The following is an 18,883-nucleotide window of genomic DNA, read 5'->3' as shown; positions in this document are numbered from 1 at the left end:
AGAAAGGAAGAAATTAAACTGTCATTATTTGCTGACAATATGATACTCTACATTGAAGGCCAAAAAAATTCCACCAAAAGACTTCTAAACTTAATTGATACTTTCAAAAGAGTAGCTGGATACAAGGTCAACATTCAAAAATCAATAGCTTTCTTGTACATAAAAAACAGACACACTGAGAGAGAAATAGGGAAACAATTGCTTTCACAATAGCATCCAAAAAAATGAAGTATCTAGGATCAATCTAGCAAAAGAAGCAAAAGACCTCTACACTGAAAACTACAGCACTCTGAAAAAAGAGATCGAAGCGGATATAAGAAAATGGAAAGATATCCCCTGCTCCTGGGTAGGAAGAGTCAACATAGTGAAAATAGCCATACTACCAAAATTGCTATACAGATTCAACGCAATGCCAATTGAGATTCCAACACTATATTTCACAGAACTAGAAAAAAGAATCCAAAACTTCATTTGGAGCCAGAAGAGACCTAGAATAGCAAAAGCCATCCTAGGCAACAGAGACATGGCAGCGGGTATAACAATTCCCAATTTGAAACTATACTACAAAACTACTGTGATAAAAACAGCATGGTACTGGCAAAGAAACAGACCTGAGCATCAGTGGAATAGATCGGAAGATACAGAAACAACTCCAGATGTACTCAGCTACCTCATCTTTGACAAAGGATCCAACCATCTTCAGTGGAGGAAAGATAGCTTCTTTAATAAATGGTGTTAGAAAAACTGCCAAAGATAAAAACTAGACCCTTATCCTTCACCATGCACTAAATTAAAATCCAAGTGGATTAAAGATCTAAATATTAAAAAAGAGACACTAAATTTGCTGGAAGATGAGTTAGGCAGAACTCTTGAAGACATTGGCAAAGGAAAAGACTTTATGAACAAATCCTCAGTAGCATGGGAACTAGCAGAAAGAATCAACAACAGGGATTTTATCTTATTAAAAAGCTTCTGCACTGCAAAAGAAATCACCAACAGAACTGAGGGACAACCTAGAATGTGGGAAAAAATTTTTACCAGCTGCTCCTCAAACAAAGGACTATTATCTAGAATGTATAAAGAACTCAAAACAATCAGCCTCCCCAAATATAAAGACCTGATTCAAAAATGGGCCTCTGAAATGAACAGACATTTCTCAAAGAAGTAAAAGCATTAAGTAAATATATGAAAATATGTTCCACATTACCAGGCATTTGAAAGATCAGATGAAAATAACACTGTGATTCCACCTCACCCCACAAAGAATGGCTGCTATCAAGAAATCAAATAATAACAAATGTTGGTGGGGTTGTGGGGAGAAAGGAACCCTTTTCTATTGTTGGTGGGAGTACAGACTGGTGCAAGCACTGTGGAAATCAATATGGAGATACCTCAAAGAGCTGGGACTAGAGGTTCCATTTGACCGAGCCATAGCTCTGCTGGGTATCTTTCCAAAAGAATGAAAAGAATCATACCACAGTGATATATGTGCACCCATGTTTATAGCGGCACAGTTTGTAATAGCTAAAACTTGGAAACAGCCCTTTTGCCCACCAGTTGGAGACTGGAAAAAGATGTGGTTTTTCTATAAAATGGAATATTAGTCATAAAGAATGACAAGAGTCATTCATAGGAAAATGGATGCATAATACTCAAGTGAAATAAGTAAGTCACACATGTAAATACTGAATAGTTTTTCTGGTGTGAAAAAGTATAATTGTAAATAAGATCCTAATGGTATAATTGACAATGTGAAATAGGAAGAAAAGGGCTAAAGGTGTGGGGGAAGTGGGAAGGGGAGGGGAGGGAAAATAAGGGAAAAGAAAAAATATGAGAAAATGAACAAATGGAAATAAAGTTTTTGTAAATAGGGGAGGGAGGAGGGGTAAAGGGAGGGTAGGGGTATGGGGAAAAAATGAGAACCAAGACCTATCATGTAAAGGTACAGGATCCCAATGATGAATGTAACTGTACTGTATACCTAAAACGTACCAGTAAACTCAATGAGAAAAAAAAGAGATTGATTTTCCAATTTGAATTCCCCGAATTATTCCCTTACCTGATCTTCATGTAACTTTTTTTCAGCTTTATTATTTTATTAAGGTAGATAAAATTTTAAAACACAAGAAACAGGCAACTTCATCACTTGATTGAATTCACCTAATCTGTTCTCTGCTGAAATGTGTCATGAGCTTATTTGAATATTCTTGCTACCTGGCATAGGCAAAGATGTATGAGTGGCCTTTTGTTCTGTGCAAAAGCCATGTCCCGTGTCCAGCTTTGCAATACAGAATTTTCATGTAAGCCTAAGAGCAAGCCCTTTTTCTAGCAAGCTCTTGAAAGTAACTGCTATAACTTCCCATCTTTGGATGGCTGTCACTGCAGCAACAGTCCCCTTCACCTGATCCTGGCTCCTGGCCCCTGGCCCTCTGTGAGTGCATTGAAGCTTCATAAATATGTTTATGCTACCCTCTAGTGGCAGTTTCAAGTAAATTAGAGAAGAGTAGTTAAGTGAATTGGTACTGAATTCTTGTGGGAATGCTGTTTGTGAGTGATAGATAGATAGATAGATACACACACACACACACACACACACACGCACACTGAAACACTTAAGACGTTTTTTATAAATGCTTGGGTGTCTTGCATACACTTCAGTGCTCAAGACTTGTAATTTTCTGGCTCACTCTGAGCCCTGTTTAATTGAAACACACTCTGCTAATTAAATCAATTTTGTGTACCAAATTCCTGCTTTGACCATCAACATTTAAGTGACTAACATAGCTTTAGAACAAGTAGAATTCAGGCTGGGGATTTATCTCAGTGGCACAAAGTTCCTCCCAAGCACAAAGTTCTGAGTTTGATTCCCAGTCCTGCAAAAACAAAACAAAACAAAACAAAACAAAACAAAACAAAAACAAGTAAGGTTCTAGAATTTTACGCCAATCCATTGACTGATGTATGATATTTCTTTTTTCTTTTTTTTACAATTTTTAAATTTTTTTATTACTACATGTTGGCAGTACATAATGATTACATCTATCATGGGGAGTTGGTACATGCACATAACACATCTTAATTCTATTTTCATCACCTTCCCCTGCTCTCTCTCCCTCCACTCTCCATCCCTTGGTCCCCTTTTAATTTACAAAAGGTCTATCTTTCTGTTTCCTATTACTTATCTTTTATTTTTTTATTTATTTACGTTATGGGTTTCTCAAAGAGAAGCCATACTATATTTAAGCTTGCCTGACTTACTTCACTTGACATTTTGATAACGTTCTCAAGGCACATCCATTTTCCCACAAATAACTGAAATTTATCCTTTATGGCAGAATAGTATTCTGTACTCTGTTAATTTAAATACCACATTTTCTTTATCCATCCGTCTATTGATAGGCCACTTCTAAGATTCAGCTGTTATGAATTGTGCTGCTATAAACATGAGTATGAATGTATCACTGTCATTTGATGTCATTAGATACCTACAAGGGGAATAGCTGTATCTAATAGAACTTTTATATTTAGGATTTTTGTGAATCTTTGTATTGATTTCCATAATGGTTGTATTAATTTACATTCTCAGAAACAATATAGAATGGTTCCTTTTCCCTCACAACTTTTCCAGGACTTGTTTTTTGAGAACTCGATTATAGCTATTCTTTCTAGAGTAAGATGGAAACTCAGTGTTGTTTTAATTTGCATTTCATTAATGGCCATGGATGTAGAACATTTTTTCATGTATTTATTTGGCAATTGTACTTCTAAAAAGTGTCTGTTCATTTCATCTGCCCATTTTTGGGTATTTCATTTTGAAGTTTCTTTTTTAAAAAATTTTAAACAAATGTATATTCTAGATTTTTTTCTTTTTGTACCAGGGATCAAACATGGGTTCTTGCACTTGTGATGCAGGCGTTGGAACCACTGAGCTAAATCTCTGGCCCTACTCTAGATATTCATCCTCTATCAAAGGAATAACTGGCAAAAATTTTTTGAAGATGATACAAAAACAATCCCAGGAACATGCAGCTATTTGATATTGGCCCCCCTTTCAAATATCAAATAGCCGAATGTTCCTGGAATTGCTTTTGTATCATCTTTTCTGTTCCATTGATCTACATAACTGTTTTTGTGTTACTGTCATACAGTTTTTATGACAGTAGCCTTGTAATATAAATTTAAGTTTGAAATTTTGATGCCTCCTGATTTGCTCTTGTTACCCAGAATTGCTTTTACTATTAGATTTCTTCTGGTTTTATATGAATTTTTGGATTATTTTCTCAAGTTCTGTGAGGAATGCTTTTGGCATTTTGAATGGGATTGTGTTAAATCTGTATATCAGTTTTAAAAGTACAGCCATTTTGAGTATATTGCTTCTATCTATTCAGGAGCAGGAGATCTCTTTCCATTTTGTGATGTCCTTTTTGATTTCCTTAAGAGTACTGTAATTTTCACTGTAGAGGTATTTCATTTCCTTAGGTTAATTCCTAAGTGTTTAATTTGTTTTGGTGCTACTGTGAATGATATTGTTTTCCTAATTTATTTATTTGTGAGTTTATTATTATCATATAGGAACATTATTAACTTTTGTGTGTCGCTTTGCATCCTGCTGCACTACTGAATTTGATTATTGGTTCAAAGAGTCTTTTGGTGGAATATTTTAGGTCTTCTATGTAGAAGATCATGACATCTGCAAATAGTGATAAGTTTACTTCTTCCTTTCTTATACATATCTCTTTTAGTTTGTTTTCTTGCCTTATTGCTCTGGATAATGTTTTGAGTACTATACTGAACAGGAGTGGTGATAGCAGACCTCCTTGTCTTATTCTTGATGTTAGAGGGAAAGCTTTCAGCTTTTCCTTTGTCTAGTAGGATGTTGGCAGTAAACTTGTCGTAAATGGCTTTTATCGGATTGAAATAATGTCCTTGTATACCTGTTTTTTTTCAGTTTTTTTTTCTTTTAATCATGAATGGATGTTGTATTTTCATCATGGTCTATTTTGGAGAAAGTTCCATGTGCAACTGAGAAGAATGTGTACTGTGTTGTTGAATGGAACACTCTGTATTCTATTAAGTCCATTTGTTTGATGATATGGTTTAACTCTGATATTTCTTTGTTGATGTTTTTGTGTAGTTGACATGAGTATTTGTGACAGCAAGGCTTTTAGGACTCCCACTGTAATTGTCTCGATATTTATCTAATCTTTTATCTTCACTAGTATTTGCTTTATGAAGTTGTGGTGCCTATATATTTATAATTGTTATCTCTTCTCGTTGAAAAGTTGTTTCCATAGCCAATAAATAATGACTTTCTTTCGCTTTTCTGATCAGTTTTTGATACAGAGTATTCCTTTAGTATGATAACATGATAACACGAGTACTTTTTTAATGGTTGGAAAAGAATGAGAATGACAAAATGAACAAAATCAGAACCCTTTTCTACTGCCTGCCTCACAAGCTCAAGGTCCCAAGTTTGATTCCCAGTACAAAAAAAAAAAAAAAAAAAAATCAACCTTCTTTTTTTTTTTTGGATAAAACTGTGGTTATAGTAACTTTAAGTAAGAAATTTAAATAATACAAGTGTTGTGGCTTTCTCTTCACTAGGCGTAATGTACAATCCATTATTAAGAAAGGGTTTCCTGTAGAATCCAGTTTATTGTCCATCACTGAAATTGATGAAACTGAAGACTTCAGTCAGTCTGAACTGGACCAAGCAGCAGGAGCTCCATCTCAGGTATTATGAGTATTGTCGGTGTTCTATTATTATAGAAGTTTTTTTATAGATTGTGGAACATTACATGTACAAAAGAATTTATAACATGCTTCTGAAGAGCATACCAAATTTTGTTAAAGTAAATAGTACACGTATGTATGGCAGGTTAGAAAATGGAATACTCATCTGCTAAAGAAGTCTCCTGTTTTTTTCCCCTGGGCCATGCTTCCTATCTGCCATTCAGATATTTGTATTAATTAAACCCTATACTTTCTAATTTTGCTAATTATGCATATAGTTACAAATGTTTTATACCTTAGTTTGTTATGTAATTGTAATGGACTTTTATATGAATTCTTCTGTAATTTCTCTCACTTATTTTGTCAGATTCATTTCTGGTTGCCTGTCATAGTTCACTCGTTTCACTGGTCAGTGATATTTATTGAATAGAAATGTTAGAGTTAGAAAAAATCTATCACAATGTTGATAGTTATATTTGTCACTTCTTGTTTCTTGTTATTACAAGCAATTGTGCCGTGACTGGAATGGACTGAGAAACAATTTCCAGTGTTTTATTTAGGAAGAAGACCAGATGATAAACAAGCAGGGGTTTGAGAGAATAAATCAAGTTCCTTATATAGACATTCATCCCTTCTCCATGCTTTGAACCCATTTTTTAATCTCTTTCTCAAATACCTGCTGACTGTATCTGGGGTCCAGAGGCAGCTACAGGCTCACTTCCCCCTAGCACTCAGTGTTCTGTTCTCTCTTCTGCTATCTTCTCCAACTACTTTTCTTTTCCCAGAACATTGCTGACATCAGCCATAGTCAGAGTTTTACCATTTTATCTCTTACACTTATTTTAATTGTATTCTCAAGAAAAGAGTCATATACATGAATTCATCATGATTTCTCTGTTAAAATTTTGGATAATAACTTTTGCAATTGAAACCAGCCTTTCTGGGCTCTGTACATTTATTGCCAACACTAGTCTTGATTTCGCTGTATTAGTGACAAGTACCTCATGACAACATATCTACTTAGGGAAATTATTTTTCAGCTTTTCTCATGAGTTTAAATCATTTAATAAATATTTTTAGTATCACAAACTTAAACAAACCACCAGCCAATTATTTAATTACAGTAACATCTTTTGAATTTTAAGATTAAAGTTGAATTCTTTATTGTACTGTATAATTTTAATGAAATATTCCAGATACCAATTTCATTTTTTTTCAGTTTAAAAAAGTGTGCATTAACTCTTTAAATCTTTGGTATTTTAGATTACTGTCTTGTTTTGCTGCATTAAAAATGGCTTCTTGATGAGCTTCTTTCATTTCACAGGCTAATATTGTACCACAACCTGTACCTGGTAAAGGTAAATTAATAATCTTAATAATCTTTTGATGGCGTTTTTCCTCCCCAGTGGATATCATGGCATACAGGCAACTCTGCTTCTTGATGGCTTTTCTCCTCTCTTTTCTCATCTCTCAGCAATCTCTATTCAACATCTTTTCTGATTTGTTGAACCTAAGATATTCACTTATTAAGTTCTAACAAAAAGTGAAAATAAAAGATTTGATTAATGGTCCATGAGTAAAAGTCATAGGTTTGAATATGTGTACTTTATTGTCAAAATACTGGAACTGTTGCACATTCCTTAGTTGCTAAAGACTTGGCCACCACTCAAATGCAGAAGTGTGTTGTGTTAATTCGGTATGTATGCACTTTTGGTTCAGGAAGTCTGCAAGAGTTTTATGACAATACTTGATAAAAATAAAATAAGGCTACAGAGTCACCAGCTATGGGAGGGAGTAATTAAATGACTTGCTGAACACATTTATGACAATAGATCTGTCAAGTTTTTACTTTTCCTTCAGTTCTCTGAAACATCCTTTTTTGTATTCTCTATCTACAGCAGATTTTAAGCCAACTAATAAATCTGTTGTGAGAATTGCTGAAGAATGTGTACACAAATTTATTAAAGTGATGTCAAAATTTCTGAACATTTGAATATGCATAAAGTTGTTATTAAATTCTCCTAAGTATATGAAATATATTGCCACAAAATCAAGGCCCATATGTAAATGACTATCCTAGTAAATGTTTTTCCCAAAGTAGACTTTGCTATTTGAACCCTTTAGTTTTCCACTTAGTTTCTACTTAACCACATAAGATATGTTTGATATCTTTATCTTCTACATGAACAGAAGAGCAAGCAGGATCTCAACTGAGTGATGCTCATCAAATTGATGGTCTTCCTTTGGATAGGGCTTTGATCAGTCAAACAACAGCAACATTAGACAAATCACAAGAATTTACAACAGCACATAATGGTGTTTCTAAAGAAACATGGTTGGATTTTGAAGACTTCTATATATGCTTTCAGTAAGTATTCAAATGTGATTCATCTGACTATATTGTGATTGTTAAATCCTGTACTGTGTTATGCAAATTCACATTAAGATTTTTTAAAAATTTAGTATAGCAATTTATAAAATCTCCTGATCTTTAGCTGTCACTTTAAAGAGCTAAGCCAGTATTAGGTGGGTGTTAATAATCACATAAAAGTTCTCTAAGGGTAAAATGTATGCATTGATTATCAACAGAGTATGTTAATAGCCAAACACATCCCAGATGAATTTCAGTTTCTCTTCAAAGACTTGTTTGCTAATTAAGATACAGATATCTCTTTCTCTGAGATAAGTTTTGTGCCATAGGGCAACTAACAGCATAGCTATTGTTACTGTTTTTAACTTTCTTCCTATAATTATTTGACTGTACAAAACAACATGTATTACTAGCTTTTACATATGATAATAACCTGTTATAAATATTTTTTCAGGCACATAATTGTTTTCCACAGGCCAGGTTCTTACTGCCTTACCTTTCAAAAATCAGAATTTAAGGTAAATATATTATGATCTCTCATTGTTTCCTTTTATACTTTTTTTTAGCATAACCACAACAGCAAAAAGATCTTCAAATTTGTCTAGCATTTCTAACTCTGTAACATAATTGTACATAAAATATTAACTTTCAGAATCTCTTATTGACCTCTCATCAAAACAAGAAGCAAGACTCCCCTAGCTCATATCCCCAAATGTGAGCTATCTGGCTGTGCTGTAGTGGTTAAATTCTGAGCTGCTTCATTATACAGTTTACAGTAGGAAAATTTTGACTTATGAATAAATGATGGAAATGCACAAATAAATTTACCGTGTTTGAGTTCAATTAGTATTTAATGAAGAGGGCAGTTCCTCAAACAGAAACATACTTTCACTACTATGTCTAGTTCTCTGAGATATTTTTCCATATATTCTTCCCTCTGTCTAGAGAGTGTTCTTTCATTCTTACTGTTTTCATCCAGCTAATGTCTGTCTGGCTGCTTCTCTGCTCTTCCTTGGCCTCCTACTTGATGTTGGTACTCAAAGGACTGTGTGCTTTAATTTGCGATTGCAGGACCATTCCTGGGATGATTCAATAAAAATTTGGTTAATTAATAGAATAAGTTAATTAACAGATTTCACTTTGAGTGGAATTTGGGGGAAAGTATAGAATATATCTTGGCAAGCTACTGAAACTTGAATATTTCTTTGTCTTAGGCCAAGGCCATACAGGCCCCAGAAAATAAGCCCACACCCTGTGGCAGTATGCAGAGATGGGGGAAATAAGGAGTCATTGAAATTACATTTCTTATTCCACTCATGCTAGATTAAAAAATGTAGGTGGGAAAAAAACCTTGTGAGCATCCTCAAGAGGCGTCTCTCTGCTCCAAAAGCAAGAATTAGGTCTGCAGTAGTAAGGGCAGGGGGTGGAGCAGGCAGGCTACCTTGTCTTAGAGTCTGCTGCTAAAATAAAAGCATCCAGAGGGCTGCCTTGACCTTGTGAAGACAACCAGAGTGTTCACTGGAAATACCAAATTCACATTATGGTAAAAGAATAATGTCCAATTTACAATTTACTTGGACATACTTCTATATTGAAACAGTTGTCAATAGTAAAATGATATTTTTTTCATAGATATTGTAGGCTCTGAATTAAGTTCTTTATTGCATGGACTCCCCAGAGCAAACTCTATGGAAGGGGCATTGCCATCATTTTATAGGTCAGAAAAACAAAGCAGATCAAGTTTGAATAAAGTGCCCAAGATGACCTAACCAGCAAGTAGCATAAACACAGAGAGACATGGGGCTTATCTGGTTGGCATCCTGGACCTTAGCCAGTGAGCATGTCTTTAGAAGAAACAAATATGTGCCTCTGGGGAACTAGTAAAAATTTAAACTGTTCTTTATTCCGATCTTATTAAGTAATGGTAAATACAGAATTTTTTCTTTTCTTAAACTCTCAGCTTGGCAAAATAAAATGATGACTTCCATACATGAATCCTTCATTCCTCTGAAAATTTGAAAACATTAATGGTGTGAGAAAAGAGTGACTCTTTCTTTTTAAAGCTTCAGAAATATTTTTTTTCCTCATTGAGTTTATTGGTACATTTTAGGAATGCAGTACAGTCACATTCATTGTTGGGATCTTGTACCTTTACATGACAGGTCTTGGTTCTCATTTTTTCCCCTTATCCCTGCCCTCCCTTCACCCCCTCCTCCCTTCCCCATTTACCAACGTTTTATTTCCATTTTTTCATATTTTTTCCTTTCCCTTATTACCTTTCCCCTACCCTTCCCATTTTCCCTACACCTTTAGCCCCTTTCTTCCTATTTCACATTGTCCATTATATCATTAGGATCTTCTGTAGTATTATAGTTTATTCACACCAGAGAAACTATTCGGTATTTACACGTGTGCCTTATTTATTTCACTTAGGAGTATATCCTCAATATGTATCCATTTTCCTATGAATGAATCTAATTTCTCATTCTTTATGGCTTAGTAGTACTCCATTTTATAGAAAAACCACATCTTCTTTATCCAGTCTCCAACTGATGGGCAAATGGGCTGTTTCCAAGTTTTAGCTGTTACAATTGTGCCACTATAAACATGGGTGCACATATATCACTCTGGTATGATTCTTTTAATTCTTTTGGAAAGATACCCAGCAGAGGGATGGCTAGGTCAAATGAAACCTCTAATCCCAGCTCTTTGAGGTATCTTCATATTGATTTCCATAGTGGTTGCACCAGTCTGCACTCCCACCAACAATGGAGAAGGGTTCTTTTCTCCCCACAACCCCACCAACATTTGCTATTGTGTGATTTGTTGATAGCAGCCATTCATTGTGGGGTGAGGTGGACTCTTTCTTGGAGAGCATTGAGACTCAAACTTAATGGCACTTCGTGTGGCCTGAAAGGAAGGATTGGTTGTGGCAGGTGCTGCTGGCTGAGCATAGAGCCGGAAGGCTGACCTCGGCCCATCCCATAGATCCTCCACTGATGTTCGGTGTGAGGATGGAATGGGGACCTTTCAAGGTATCATGTACCAGGACCAGGGAAGAGTCCCTCTGTGTGGCCTTGAGGAATGCACCCCTTCCAGTTCTCAGACTCTTTAAAATGACAGCAAATTAAGGTCAGTGCAGAAACTCTTCACACATCATATTGGGCTGGCAAATCTATATTTTCAGAAGCTAAATAAATATTTGAAACAACTGCCTGTAATACCAGTATGTTGTAACTGAAAAGAGATGAGTAAAATGAAGTGTCGCATGATAAATAATGGAAAATGTTGGAGGAGGCAATGATTTGAAACATCTGTACATTGTATCAAGCATTTTTATCAGTCTTGTTATACTTGACTGAATAACAGTGTTTCCTTTTTTCAAAATGTTACTAGAGATTTGTCTTTCCCATATTAACTGGTGATTTAAATATTATGGTAAAGTAATAAGAAAAGTTTTTATACTACAATGACAATATCATGGGATGCATTTGCCGTAAGCCATCAGTCAAAATGATGTTGAAGTAGAATAAGACAATAGTCAAGAGTGCCAACCTTAAAGTCATACAGACAGATAGATCTACTTTTGAATCTCAGCTTTGCTACTTACAAACTCTGGCTTTTGGCAAATCACTTGCTTCACCCAGAATTAGGGATATTAATAATGCTCATACCGGCTAAATTGAAATCATACTCATGTAACCCTTCTGTGACCATCTTTAAAGAGAATGTCTGGTTTTACTCAGAGCTTTATTGCACATACCAAAACAAAAATCCAGTCTCACACATCAGTAAGCAATGGATATATTCCTGAAGATCTTTGTGAAAAGCAGGCAAAGAGGGTTTTAAAAAAATCATATACCACCCTGTAACACACCGAAATACAACCCCATTAAACACTCCCATTCTTTGCGGAAGTCACTTTGGCCTTCCAGCTTCCTACCAGTCCATTCTCTGAGCTCTTCTTCACCTTACAACCAGCATTCTTGCCACCTTTTCACATTTAGAACAAGAACATCCTTTTTCTTAGTCCATGGAGAAAAGCATTGCCTTTCTTATGTCTGGTGGCCAGTCTCAGAGGTCCTACAGATCCAGCTTCAATGGCTATTGCTGGCATTCACTCAGTAGGATTATCTTTACACTATTAAACCTGTAAAGTATATATGTGATGCCTAGAACTCAGTAAGTTTCTTACAGGTGTCAGGCATTGTACTGTATGCTAACTAGAAATAGGAAATAAAACCTTCAATAATAAGTATGATGACTGGTTTGGTTTCTTGCAGTTATCAGAAGAACGTGTGTCCTACTATCTATTTGTGGACAATCTAAAACCTATTGAACTACTGGTTTGTTTTTCTGCATTGGTACGCTGGGGGGAATATGGAGGTAAGAGAGCGCTGAGAAAAGTGTCATCCTAAAATTCACATCACATGCAGGTTGTGAAATTGGCAATAAGATTTAGAGACCATGCACAAAGGAACTTCCTTCCTTACCAGAGTTTCTCAAGAGTTACACAGGACCACCCATGTCACCTCTGCAGATGCTGTCACTCCATGATACTGAGGACCATGCTCACTCCTACCTCTGATGCCATTTTTGCTCACAGGCATCTGTTCACCACCTTGCTGTGCCAAATCCTATCTTTCTTTTCACCTATAGTTGTCATCATTTTTGATTCCTTCAAAATCAACTGAATGACAATTTCAGTGATACTTTCTTCTCTTCCACATTGGCTCCTGCTATGGTTTGGATGTGGTTTGACCCCTGAAAGCTTATGTGCTGGTTGCCTGGTCCCTAGTATATAATGCTGAGGTATAGGAATCTTGAAATGCGTGGATATAATTAAGTCATCAGAGACACCATCCTCAGGAAGCATTAATGCTGGCCTCACAGGGAGAATTAGCTTTCACGAGAGTGGGTTGTTACAAAGTGAGGCCATGCCACATGGCCCCTTCTGCACACAGCCCATACCCATTCTGATTCTGTGTCATGATACTGTGCAGCCAGATGGAAGTCCTTGCAGGGAATCCATAGCCACACTCTTGAATCTCCAGGCTGTGAGCTAAATGAACTCTACACAGCATCCGAAAATAGGCTAAAACATGCTCCTACATTCATGGTTACATCGCAGAATTTATCTTTACTATTAGTGAATCATCTCGGTCATCTCCACCTTAGTCTCCTCCTGCTTTTCCAGTTCACTCTTTCTAGAATGCCCACCCCTATAGCTCTCGACTCTTAGGACCTTCATCCACCTGCTTGCCACTGTTTCTCTGTCCATCATTCTCTTCTTGTCCTTTCATCTTCCACCTCCAATATAAGTTCTGTGATCCATTACAGTAATTATGTTCTTGCACAATACTCTAATCACGCTTGCCTTTACCACCTTTCTTTTTATTTTCCTGAAGTGGTTAAACTCAACTCTAATATGTGGTTGCAACAGAACAGCAGAATATGATTTGAAGGAAAAACATGACAACAACAACAGAGAACTGAAACACTCTTACTGACTAGTCCCACTTTACACTGAGGAGCAAACACTTCAACAAGACCCTGTAGTGCTGCTAAGATTTCTGGAGCTCATTCATTCTCCCACTCACATTCTCATGGGTGACCATTTCAAACCTTTACAATTTCTCATTCTATCTTCAGACTTACAACACTTCAACACTCTTGTCTTGACTCTTTAGCTGATGGCCATGTGGCTGGTTTCCATGAAGAGACAGAACATTAGAAGTGACCTACCTTATGCTTCCACAATGAATTTGCTAAAGTTCTCACCAAACTCCCTTCTGGCTCTAATGGTACACTGTCTCTGCTCCTGTGCAAGGGAGGGAGGGCGGGAGAGATTGAGAAGACATATTCTTTATTTCTTTGGCTGACTTGAAGAATTTAGCTCAAGTTAACAGTAACTGGTACTGTAGGTTTTTAATAAATTCTCCCAGAATGTTTAATATTGAATGCTTTGCTAATGTTGAGGGCAAGAACTTTTATTTTATTTTATTTTGGGTTTTTTTTTTTTTGAGACAGGGTCTCACTATGTAGTTGAACCTGGAACTCACTGTGTAGCCCAGGATGGTCTCAAACTCATAGCGATCCTCCTGCCTCAACCTCCAGAGTGCTGGGATTACAGGTGTGCGCCACCATGCTTGGCAAGACCTTTTATTTTTCACAAATATATCCCCAGTTCTTTGACTTATGTCTATGGTGTAACTTAATAAACTTTCCAGAATTTAGTGATCCAAGTTTCTTACATTTTTTTCTAATCAGTAGCTCTGAACTCAAAGCACTTAAATTCTGTAAACAGGAAGGTGTTTCTAGGCCATGCTATGTCTTTGTATTTTTGGCTTGAGAGTTTGTGAGAAATAAGGACAAAAGTACTATACTCTTAGTCATTCAAAAAAAAGAGACCATATTTTTTATTCATATTGACAGGAAAACTTGGTGTTAACATAAAGTTCTTGTTACTTATAATTTCTTTATAAAGTCAAAGGCTGAAAATCAAATGTAGAAATTTAGATAAGCAATAGGATATTTTTATTTTCTTTGAAACCATCTTGGATAAATCTCAGATGCTATGCATTTCTTTCCATTAAAATTACATCTAGGAATATTGTTTGTTTTTTGTTTTTTGAGACACAGTCTCACTATGTAGTTGAGACTGACCTAGAACTCACTATGTAGTCCAGGCTGGTTTCGAACTCACAGTGGTCCTCCTGCCTCAGCCTCCTGAGTGCTGCGATTACAGGTGTATGCCACCAGGTCTGGCTGCATCTAGGAATATACTGAAATTACTCTCACAGAGATAATAAAAGCAATGGTACACTGCTATGAAATATACCTTTCTCTCCTCCGTTTCTCAATTTTCTAACTCTTTACCTAAGGGTATGATTATAAGAAGGCAGACAGAAAAGAGTTCCAACGGAGTATTACTAATTGTAATTATTTACATAAACTAGTCCCTATTTTTATGAACTTTTTAGATGTATTATGACTATTATTTTTGTCATTCCTGGATAAGAGGCACTATAAATGAAATCCAACATAGTTTCACAATCAAATTTTAATAATTTTTCACTTTTTCTAAAGCTTTAACGAAAGACAGCCCTCGTGTGGAGCCTGGACTCCTAACAAGTGAAGCGAATACTTGGAAGTCTCTGAAGCCACTCAGTTCTGTTCTGAGGATTCATACATATGCTACCAAGGCCACCATGCTGCAGCTGCCTGCTGGGTATGGACTGACTTCATTTCTGCTTTTTTAGGATTTTTTTCAAGTCCTTCAAACTGCTGACTGACTAATGAAGTAAACAGTATGGACTCTAGGATACTGTTTTCTGAAGTGATTTCACATGGCACATGTCTGTTACTCAAATTATTGGAAGAAGTAGTTCCATGAAAGAATAAATTAAGAAATACCATACATTGGATACCTTTTCAGAAGATCCCTTTTTATCAATGATTTTTGGAAAAATATTTGGTGAAGAATACTGCTTAATTTTTTTAACCTAGCCGTCTAAAATTAATAAAAGAATTCCTTATATTTTCTCATAAACATTCTTACATTCCATAGCAAAAACCTGGATTCCATTTAAACACAATTTGAGAAACACGGTATTTCCCTCTACAATTCTAGACTTTTAGCTGTGGTTTGTTTTTGTCAGATATTTTCAAGGTAAAACTGGCAAAATAAACTTTCCATCTTAAAGAAAATAGGCTTAATAAAAACATTTTCTTGATTTGGGTGAATAAAAACTGGAGTAGTACCTCATTTCAGATGAAGTAAATATTTTCACTGAAGATCAGTCATGCTGATTATCTGTGATCAACACAAGGCTAAGGCTCTTGTGCAAAAGGCAAATCCTAAGAAAGAAACAAAATCAGACTAAATAGTGTAAGGTGAGTACCCAGTATTACTAGAAAAATAATGAATTGTAAAGTTCACCATTACTCTCATCTTCTCTCATGTCTCTGGCCTGGACAGACTGTCCCGGAAATGGAGTTACTGTGATCATGCAAGCACTGATGCACCATAGGATAGGGAGTTGACAAAGGGCTTCTCATGGCCACGTTTTCTCCAGTAGGCCCTAACCCACCGACACCTATACTTTGAACGTGCTCTAAATGTTCAGTAGTTGGGGAAGTGTGAAGGTCTCTCTTTCCAAGAACGCTCTAATCTGGTAGAAGAGACACAGTGAACATACGTGAAATAATGTATCTGTTAGAAAAAGACTAGGAAAGCCACAAAGCCTTAGCCTCGCTTGATTTATTGTTTTTGGGAAAAATCAAGCCTATAGCTCCCCACGTGATTACATTTTATAGGAGGTAACCTCAGCATGTACAAGTCTGTCATGTAGTCTAATTACATAATTAATCTAATGTAGATGTCATGATCTCGGAGTATATTTTTTTAAAGGGAAGGTTCAGCGATCTTTATCTCATCTATGTTAAAGAATCAAAACAAAACAAAATAAAGCCAGATGTGATGGTGCACACTTGTAATTCCAAGTCGAGAGGGTGAGGAGGATCTGAGTATAGTCTGAAGAGATCTCTGCAAGTTTGAGGTCAGCCTTGGCTACACAGTGAGTTCAAGGTGAGCCTCAACTACATAGTGAGACTCTGTCTCAAAAACAGACAAAAAGACCCCAAACAAACCAAAAACCCCAAAACAAATGAGGTCCTCACATGGTGCCCATTCCCTGTAGGAGGCACATGCTGCTCTTCACTGCATACTCCCCCGTGGGACATTCCATACACGTCTGCAGCATGGTGACTTTTGTCATGGGGGACGAAGACAGTGTGCTGCCCCACTTTGAGCAGGTAAATGTTTTAGCAGCTGCTTTTGTGTTGTGTGTGTTTCATTTGCAAAGGTTTTTACTCTCAGTCCTATTGCATTTTTTTATTTACCTTGCCCACTTTTTAGTCTTTTAAACCACTTAGTATAGTCTTTCAGAAAAGCCCAAATGCATCTGTGTAACAAACAGGCTAAATTTTGTAATGACAAACGAAATTATCACCCCCCAAATACCTTCATTCCATTCTGTTGGATCCCCTCTACATCTGTTAACATCTCAGGTGGACCCCCTGGTACAATTACCCCTTCGGTGAGTAAAGGATCAGGATAGTGCTTTTTGGTGCTGTTTAAATTTTTGATCTTTTTCTCTCCTTTCATTGCTTTGTTGGCTGAAGGAAACGAGTGTGTCTCAACTCAAGAGGTCAAACGGTGGCCTGTGGAAGGTCTGTCGCTTCATCATCTCTCTCGGTTTCTTTTGCTCTTCTGCTGTGACGGGGCAAACGGGTCCAGCACCTCTCTGAACAGTTTTCTCCAGGTTTTGGTTGTCCCATCTGTCAAGGTGCATTTGGGTGAAGACTCAGACATGGCCATCTGCACTGCTTAATGCTTAACATTTCATCAGCCCTAACAACTCCTCACGAAAATCCAAAACCAAAACCAAACCAAAAGAAAAAACCGTACAGACAACTCCAGGCGGCACAGCTTTGTACTGTGGGATTCTCTAAATTAGCCAGCAAATCTTATAGTGATAAGGTGGCTCCAGACCAGCCTTGTCATGCTGTGTCCTCCTAGCTCAGACACGCCTCACTTGGCCGTTTGCCTGTGGCAGCAGTGGCTGCAGAGGAGTCCTCTACTGGCTGTGCCATCTCTTACCTGGTCTGATACAGACACAGAAGGAAGATCAGCAAGTCTGTCTTTATTTCCTTGACTATCTTTACCCTGCTCATTTCAAATTTTTATCTTCTAAAAAATAACTCTGCTTTAGATAAAGTGGATTACCCAGCTTATTGTCTCTATGGGGAATCATCTCCCCAGGTGATTACTTATTTTGGTCTATGAGCTATTTCCCCAGAGCTGGCACTCCCCTGTCTTGTAATGATTCTTGGTACTCAAGCCCAATCCCCATTCCTCTTTGATACTAATAGAGAATCTACCCAGGAGCAGATAGACTCAAGCTTCACAGAGCCATAACTGATCATTCTCAGTGCTGCCACTTGACCAGGAGGCTTCTTTGGCCCTGGTTTCACCTTGTGGAGTAACACCACTCTCATGAAGTTTTCCTGAGGCCTTGGGGTTGGAAGAGGTGTTCGAGAGTAGAAGCATTCAGGTGGCAAAGTCAGCTGTGCCTGCATCCATTTCTCAGTCTGCTTGGACATCTGTGTTTTCAGCAACACTTTCTGGGCCACTCCTCAGTATTGCCACAGGTAACCTTGGAGTAATGATTGTACTGTGGTGTCCGCAGGAAGAAGTGAAGTCACACCTGGGAGTTTTCCTCTGTCCACGCTGCCTCCAAGCCCTTCTGCACCTGACATCTCCATCACTAGCCACCACACCCCAGCCAAAATAGTCTTCAAGCACTGCAAGGTTTTCTCAGATTAAAAACAAAACATTTCCTAAATCCTTGTCATCTTCTGGTCCTGATTGTCTCCTCAGAGTCAATAGCAGTTAGGAGCCCACATTCCCTCCTAGCTCTGCCTCTCACCTGTCTGATCTTTCTGCCTCTCTCTCTTTGAAATTTCCTCTTCCCTTCACTCCTCCAACCCCACATGGGACACATGTCTGGATTTTTGTTGAAATAACTCCTAGATATTCTCCAGAACTCAGTCTGGATATTAATACTGTGGAGAATTTTGCCCTGACCCCTGATGTAAGGTGGGTGTTCTTCCTCTCTATTTCCACTCAGGTAAGAGCTACATTCCTTGTTTTATGTCCCCAGGACCATCGTATCTGTACAATACTTTGACCAGGTAAGTTCTCCACAAGTAACT

At 37.1% G+C, this 18,883-nt stretch overlaps 1 protein-coding gene across 6 annotated transcripts in view; it reads left to right on the top strand.

Annotated features, from left to right (window-relative positions):
- Adgb (androglobin) overlaps positions 1-18,883 on the top strand; it is a 116,676-nt gene that overhangs the window by 47,758 nt on the left and 50,035 nt on the right. For all 6 annotated transcript variants that reach the window (XM_019209944.2, XM_019209945.2, XM_010639550.2 and 3 more), the window contains 7 exons: positions 5,605-5,734; positions 7,058-7,091; positions 7,924-8,101; positions 8,559-8,622; positions 12,388-12,490; positions 15,194-15,335; positions 16,807-16,921. In XM_019209944.2, the coding sequence (XP_019065489.1) occupies positions 5,605-5,734; positions 7,058-7,091; positions 7,924-8,101; positions 8,559-8,622; positions 12,388-12,490; positions 15,194-15,335; positions 16,807-16,921 (766 nt within the window). The remainder of the gene's footprint in view (positions 1-5,604; positions 5,735-7,057; positions 7,092-7,923; positions 8,102-8,558; positions 8,623-12,387; positions 12,491-15,193; positions 15,336-16,806; positions 16,922-18,883) is intronic.

The sequence above is a fragment of the Fukomys damarensis genome, unplaced genomic scaffold (genome assembly GCF_012274545.1).
Source record: "Fukomys damarensis isolate Sample0158 unplaced genomic scaffold, DMR_v1.0_HiC HiC_scaffold_14, whole genome shotgun sequence".
Taxonomy (NCBI): domain Eukaryota; kingdom Metazoa; phylum Chordata; class Mammalia; order Rodentia; family Bathyergidae; genus Fukomys; species Fukomys damarensis.
The sequence above is the reverse complement of the archived record's forward strand: the minus strand, read 5'-3'. Positions and strand labels throughout refer to the sequence as shown.